General features: G+C 44.7%; 1 protein-coding gene across 3 annotated transcripts in view; it reads left to right on the top strand.

The window, feature by feature from the left end:
* Positions 1–589: 589 nt before the first annotated feature.
* Positions 590–7903, top strand: part of EDNRA (endothelin receptor type A) — a 73138-nt gene continuing 65824 nt past the window's right edge. The window contains exons 1-3 of one of the 3 annotated variants that reach the window (XM_015101366.4): positions 590–945; positions 2175–2448; positions 5306–5806. In XM_015101366.4, coding sequence (XP_014956852.1) covers positions 5387–5806 — 420 coding nt within the window. In that variant the 5' untranslated portion in view covers positions 590–945; positions 2175–2448; positions 5306–5386. 3 annotated transcript variants of the gene reach the window in all.

The following is a 7903-nucleotide window of genomic DNA, read 5'->3' as shown; positions in this document are numbered from 1 at the left end:
TGAAACAGTCAGCTGCTGTGCACACTGGCTCTTTGTTGTTGCTGTTCAGTTGCAAAGCTCTGTTGGACTCTGCCACCCATGGACTGCAGCACACCAGGCTTCCCTGTCCTTCACTATCTCTTGGAGTTTGCGCAAATTCATGTCCACTGAATGGGTGATGCAACCTAACCATCTCATCATCTGCCGCCCCCTTCTCCTTTTGCCTTCAATCTTTCCCAGCACTTTAACTTGCTATAAACTTAAGAGGGAGCTTAGAAGCAAGCAAAGGGGCAGGGAACGCAGAGCATAAACCGCTGGTTCCAGACCCTGACTCTCTGCAGCTGCTCCAAGCAGAAAAAATCTGCTTGCACTCACTGGGGAGGGAAAGGTTTCTCAGCAAGCCCTTCCGTAGTTCTGGGTCTTGTTTGTTAAACTACCCTCCTCCTCGACGACCGCCCCCTCATCACCACCACTTTCATTTCAGGAAGGAAATAGTTAAAAAGACTCCAGCCCTTCAGGGCCTGGGAGGGGGCGGCCGCCTAGTGCTTATAGTGGCTGCATCCCTGGAGGGCTGGAAGGCTGGGACTTTCTCGCCGCCCTTGAGTGGACTAGATCTGGGAGCTTTGCGAGGAGAAGTGGAGGACAGACGCGAGGCGCGTTCCTTCGGAGTTTTCTTTTTCTCGCGAACCCTCGCGCGCGCACACAGCCAGCCCTTTGGTCTGGCGATTGCGGACCAGAGGTGGAGAAGCTCCATCCCCCCAAGTGGCTGAAGCCTGGCGGCTCGGGGAGGACCTCCCCAGAGAAGCTGTGCCCAGGAAGTTTTCCGAAGCGGAGGCAACGGTGCAACCGGGGCCGCCGCCGCACCGGATCCCGGGACACTCGCTATTCACCCTCGCCGGTTCGGCTTCAACTCGCCCGGGCGCCGCACACGGACCGCGCAGCCGTCTGAGCCCGCGGAGCTCCACGGTCGGTGCCAACTCTTTACTCTCCGGGTCCCGAGTCGGGTGGGGGAGACGCTGGCGGGCCCCTGCGCAGGGAGGAGAGGTGACCTCCGACCGTTGTCGCCCGGCGCCGGCACCTCCTGCACCGGGGCTGGTATCACCTGCCCGCGGGGGCGCGTGGCTGCGCGGGCGCCTTCCTGGGCGGGTGCGCGCCCGCGAAAGTTTGGGGTTTGGGAAACTGATGCAAAGCCCCTCCGCCTTCCCGGGCGGGCGGCGTTTTCGTCAAAAGAAAACCTGGGTCTCCCTTTTCCAGGCGTGCGAGAACTTTGCGGACCATCACGCCCGTGTCGCTGGCTCCAAAGCCCGCCTGTGAAGTTTGCCCCGCAGCCCGCTGCTCCCGCACGCCCGGGACGTGCCAAGGGTAGCCAAGGGCACCGGGTGTGAGGGGCGGATGTGTTCGGGAAAGATGTTTTTGGAGAACCCCCAGGTCAGCTACTTTGGAAACCTGCCTGTGGGGGTCTGGGCGTTTTGATCTGTGTCCTCCTTTTAAAGGACACTTGTCGCCCTTCACGTGCGGTAAACGAGGGCCGTTCCCACATAATAATCAGCCTCTGTTTACGCCATCCTAATGGCGTTCTGGGTACTTGGCGGCAGAGGAGGTGGGCTGGGAGGCATATTAAAGACAGGCGTTGTCAGTCAAGAGAGTTACTAATTTCTTACTCAGTGAGCAAAACCCACCAAAGTGGGGGGAGGGGGGCGGGGCGGGAAACTTATTTAAAAGTTCCTAGTTTATCTGTTTTTTTTTTTTCTCTTGTAGATTATTTATGTTCCCTCGCCCCCACCCTCTGTTTTGTGTTAACTAATTGAGAAATACCCTGGCAATCATTTCATGTAAATTACCTGCTCTAAACTCATGCCATGTGGGTAAGGTTGGAATTTCCAAATCACGAATTTGATGAACTTTGATCTGGAGAGTCCCCAGATGTGAAAAGGTTTAAGCATCAGGATAGAGTCCTCTTGCTTCATAATAGCTTTTGAACTCCAGCAAATCCTTAGACCCCAAATATGAAGAATGCTTAATCTGTAAACCAGGTTCCTCAGGTCTGAACCTGAGAGGCTTCACTAGAGCTATGACTGATGATGAGTGATGATCTGAAGCCAGCGTGACTTAGATCCATGGAGATGAGCTAAGACTCATCCTTGGAGGAACATGCAGTTCAGAGGGTTTTTTCCCTTTGGTTTTGTGTCTTTCAGCCAATGATGATATGGCAGTCACATGCCTTTGCCAAGTATACCTTAGCTCTGCAGCTTCATGTGTGAACAGACAAGGCTGAGCGAGATGACTTCAGAAATGGTGGTGTCACTGTTGGAGGAGGGAGACAAGTGGTTTTTATGGGAGCCAGCTCACACTATGATAACAACCCACAGTTTGATAAGACTCCTCAACTCTTGCGGTAATCAGCTCACCAAGCGAACTGAAGTGCTGATGTTCAAACAGTAGTGCTGCTTTTGTGAACCACCTAGCCAGGTCTGTTCACAAAATATCCTCCTAGCAGACTATGATGGGCACAGAGCCATTCCATTTCTGAGAAAGGCCTTCTTGTCTCTTACTTTGAAGAAAACTCATTAAGGTTCATTCCCATTGGGAAACTGGAAGGCATTAATCACTTAAATAGCATAAGATATTGAAGAATTTCCTTTTTTCATCTCTGATCTGAAGAGGAGGGTGACGATATGCTTTATTCTTGGAGCGGTGTGGGGTGGAGTCCTGATCACCACTGTGTAACTGAAATAGCGGCGTTTCATAGGTCTATCAATATTTTGTCAGATACTCCAAACTGTAAGCAAGGGAAAAAAGAAAAACAAAACTGCATACTATTTGACTTGGTCAAAAAGTTCATTTTGTACCAGCTTTTTCCATAAGCTGGTACAAAAAACCCAAATGAACTTTTTGGCCAATCCAATACTTGCAATTGTCTAGGCAGAACCATGTGCCCAGTATGCTTGTAGCTTAGAAAAATTGATATTTGAATCATTTAATCAGACTGAATCAAGTCCTATGATTAATTAGACTGAAGGGTTATACTTGGCCTACCACTTCTTGGTCACAAAAACGTAACTTCTTCAAGGCTGTTTCCTCTTGATATTCTCCCTGCCTACCTAGAGCTGTAAAGCTCAAGTCAGATAACAAATAGGTGTAAAATAGATTACCATAGCACGTAAACTTTTTTTGGCCTCGTGGTATAGTTGCCTGACCAGGATTGGAACCCATGCTCCCTGCAGTGAAAGCACAGGGTCTTAACCACTGGACCACCAGGGAAATCCCAAACTAATTCAGGTTCCTGGGGAAAAAATCTCTGGGGAAGGCAGAAGTATACAGTATTGCACCTTACATTTGCTTTAGACCTGTACACCTTGCATAAATCTCATTTCTTCATGTATTAACTATGCCCTGAGCTTTATTAATCACCAAGATAACTGTCAAACTCCTAAACATGGTTGATATCAACCGTGGATAGACTCAAAAGGACACAATTCTTAAATTGTGACCTGGGTGTGTTCATCCTATACATACACTACATCACAAATGAAAGATTCACAAAAACTCACAGAAAATATCCAAAAGATCAAAATGGGAAGCACCATTTTTATATATGATTGTTGTGTAATCACCAGCCTCCCTCATTTCCCAGCATCTTTTCTTTAAGCACTGAAGTAGAAATCTAGACTTCCTGAACAAGAAGGACCACTTGCTCTCTGCCAGTGACTAAAACAAAACAATGAAATGGTCTTTTGCAATCATATCTAAGCACCCTGCAATGTCTGTTACTTCTTCAGAATGCTTGAAACATTGTTGAATGTTTTAAGTGCTGAGTGTACAGTCTAGCAGTTGGGAGCTCAGACTCAAAGTCAGACTCACCTGCCTCGGTGTCATAGAAGGGCCACATCAGCTATGGTCTTGACAAGCTACTTGACCTTCCTGAGCCTGTTTCCCTGTGTTTATAATGGAAACAGATATACAGTTCTCGTGGTCATTGTATGGATGAGATGACATCACACGTGTGAAGTGCTCAACGTGGTGAATGGCTGGTCAGAATCGATGTAGCTATAAAGGATGTTTAAAGAATGTATAAAGGATATTTGGAAAATCCAATAGTACACCTGGTCTGGGAAGGTCCGTTACTCCTAGTTCTACTCATTGACAAATATTCTTACAGTAATTTCTGATAAATGGAAGAGCAAAAAACTCCTGTCAGAGGATATAGATTGGAATTCCCTGAAGGTTAAGACCTGTGGTTAAGACTTCCTGTGGTTACAACTCCATGCTTCCAAAGCAGGGGGCGTGTATTCAATCCCTGGTCAGGGAACTAGGATCCTACATGCCGTGCAATGCCCACCCCCCAAAAAAGAGGTAGACTGTACACATTATTCATCCAAGTTTTTAATAAAATAAATATTCTGTCTTTATCAACTATCTTATTTTTAATTGACTAAGATTGTTAAATGTATTGATGGTTTACTCACAGTTCTGATTTTCAGTGAACATAATACTTAATAGCACCTGAGCTGCACTTTATTTCTATTTTATTAAACACATACATGTGCCTTTTATTTCTATGTTCATCATAGAAATAAACACACACATGTTAACAGCACACGTGTTGAAATACTAGATTGTTAATTATAAAATTTGGTGATCTTATGCCTTACTACTATATGACTTTCACTCAGTATGTAATGTCTTTTCCATTAGTAAATAAAATATTGTTATCTCAACTCTTGAAGATTTTCTGTAATTCAGGCTATCAGTCTAAGTGTAAGGGAGAAAAGAAAGTAACTTCTTCTGTTCTACCTAAAGAGGAAACTGTCAAGGCCTCATTCATATTATCATCTAGATGTAGACGTGTGCATGCGTGTCCAGTTGCTTCAGTCACGTCCGACTCTGTGCAATCCTATCGACTGTAGCCCGCCAGGCTCCTCTGTCCATGGGACTTCCCAGGCAAGAATACTGGAGTGGTTTGCCATGCCTCCTCCAGGGGATCCTCCCAACCCAGCGACTGAACCGGAGGCATCTCCTTCATCTTTTGTATTGCAGGCGGTCTCTTTACCACTGAGCCATCCAGGAAGCCCCAGATGTAGGTATAGCTATGGGAGAAAGGTGAGAGAGACAGAGGCAGTGGCAGAGTAACAGAGATATAACTTGCCCTGATAGAGAGCTTTGATCTTGTCTGCTTTTGTTCTCCCATGGGGTAACCTGACACAGATGTTATCTACTTACCAAATAAATCCTGCTTTTTAACTGAAGCAGTAAATTATCATCAATTGCAATCTTACTGGCAGCTGGATTTGTAACCAAAATCATTTTTTCTCTTTTCTTTTTCCAGGTGGAGAAAGGAAGGAAAAAAAAAAAAAAAGAGGGTGTCAAATCAACAGATTAAGTGGCATTTCCTGAAATTTGCATCGAGATGGAAACCTTTTTGCTCAGGGTGTCCTTCTGGGTGGCGCTGGTTGGAGGTGTCATCAGTGATAACCCTGAAAGCTACAGCACAAACCTAAGCATCCATGTGGACAGTGTCACCACTTTCCGTGGGACAGAACTCAGCTTCGTGGTTACCACACATCAACCCACGAATTTGGCCCTCCCCAGCAATGGCTCAATGCACAACTATTGCCCACAACAGACTAAGATTACTTCAGCTTTCAAGTACATTAACACTGTGATATCATGTACTATTTTCATCGTGGGAATGGTGGGGAATGCAACCCTGCTCAGGATCATTTACCAGAACAAGTGCATGCGGAATGGCCCCAACGCGCTGATAGCCAGCCTTGCCCTTGGAGACCTTATCTATGTGGTCATTGATCTCCCTATCAATGTATTTAAGGTAGGAAATCACCGCACGTGCATTTGCAGGTTGGAATGCATGCTCTGGTTCCATAGTTGAGAGAGGTGCTACAGACCTTTCTGTCCTTTGGAATTCCAGTCTGTGCTTTTACTGAGAGCCATTTCTGCTGTCTTGAAACTGGGTGACATTTCCTATTTTTATTATTTCTTCAATGTGACGCTGATTTTCTGACTTATTGATTAACAAAAGAGTATCTCAGGGATGACTCTTCAAAGTTATGGTCTTCCATGAATGGGGTTCTCATGCCAGTCCTAAGCTGGCTGAGTGGATGGGCAATATGGGAAAAGAGCAGTGGATGTTTTTGAGATTCCATTTCTGGGGTGAGACCTACTGAGCCCAACAAGTATTTAAAATAAATGTATCTTCAGTTTTAGTTACCTTTTCAGCGTGATGCTGTCTGGGAGCCAGATATCCACAGTGTGACTTGAAATGAGAGGGCTTGTTTTATTTTGGCTGTCTGGCTGATTGAAGTCAAAGGTCATGCTGGCTTCTGCAGTTATCTGGGTGACTTAGAGATAACAGGGTGCATGTGATGGCAAGCCTGGTGACCACGTTGAGCAGCGTTGCTAAAACCATTTAAAACAGGCATCGCTTTACCACTGCCTCCCTCCTTGTTTCAGCTTACATTTATGCAGCACCCACCATGTGCCTGCGTGCACCCACTGTCCAGAGCTAGGCAGGAGGACCCAAGGTAGTGCCTCAGTGGGAGAAAATGGTAACGCACCCATTGTTGGTGTGATCACCTTGCTTTCAGGACGGCTGCTGCTGCTAAGTCACTTCAGTCGTGTCCGACTCTGCGCGACCCCATAGATGGCAGCCCACCAGGCTCTGCCGTCCCTGGGATTCTCCAGGCAAGAACACTGGAGTAGCTCTCGGGTTTAGTTAGTACCAAAACAACCACAGCCAAAAGGAATTAGTCATTCCATATTTGGTTTAGTGGTTGTGAGGGGAAAACTGCTGCAAGAATTCAAATGAGCTAAAATTCAAATGAAATTTCATGGTCTTTGCCAGATGTTTCGGAATGTCTTTATTCCTAGCCCAGGGAAAGCACGTTCCTCAGCCTTCTTTTTTTTTTTTCCCCTTCTATGTATTATCTGTAGAAACAAAACTATTCTGAGCAAGAATACTCTGAAATATGACTGAGAGTGGAAAGTTTTGTCAGTTACAGACATGATTAGTTTTACGAGAAATAATAGCCTCTCGGTTTTAAGTAAATAGACTGCAACCGTGGTGAAATGACACTGGCCTACTAGAAGAAGCAGTGGTCTGACAACAAAGATGAAAACACTGATGAAAACTTTGAACATTACAAGGAAATAAATCATCTCACAATTATTCCAGTATTCTGTTTGCCAAATTGGGGGAATTAGACAACAAAAAGTTAAAAATCACATACCATCTCTTTCCACAGAAGGGCATGAACACATGTGTTTTCTATTTGAACTTAAAGCAGAATTTCAGAACCAAATTAGGAGGCAAAATTGTAAATAGGCAAATGTGTAAATAATTTAAAATATTTAACATATGCTACAGAACTTTATTTTTTTTCTTTTCAAAGTTTTTTATTTTCTCTTTGTGAAATAGTATATGTACTCAGCATAGCTTCCTCAAGACATCTCTTTAGTAAGAGATTAAAAAATGTCAACATGACTTATTCACAATCATGGTGTAGAGTATTAAATAAACATTGATTATTCATATTTATACAGCTAGTTAACCAACCCATTATGGCTCAGGAAAACAACAGAACTGTCTCTGAATAATAATCCCTATCTGACCATGTGCAAAAGCAGCTTTTTGGCACATCAGTATCTGCTGAGAAGGAGACTTCTCTCTTTGAGGTGCTACCTGCCACTCACCAGACTAAACTTCATTTCTATTCCATAATAACATTTTAAGTCAGATCACATGGAATAACTCCAAATTTGGTGAAAATTCAAATAAATCTTTGTTTTACATTCATACAGCAATGCGTGAAAACTAGCACTTCCTTATTTGACTTTATAAGTCTTCCATCTTGGGAATCCAATACTTCATAGTGCCGTTTTCAACAATGTGGACAGTTTGATGTGTTTC

This window comes from Ovis aries, chromosome 17 (genome assembly GCF_016772045.2).
Source record: "Ovis aries strain OAR_USU_Benz2616 breed Rambouillet chromosome 17, ARS-UI_Ramb_v3.0, whole genome shotgun sequence".
NCBI classification, from domain to species: domain Eukaryota; kingdom Metazoa; phylum Chordata; class Mammalia; order Artiodactyla; family Bovidae; genus Ovis; species Ovis aries.
Note: the sequence above shows the minus strand (reverse complement) of the source record. Positions and strands in the feature narration are given on the sequence as shown.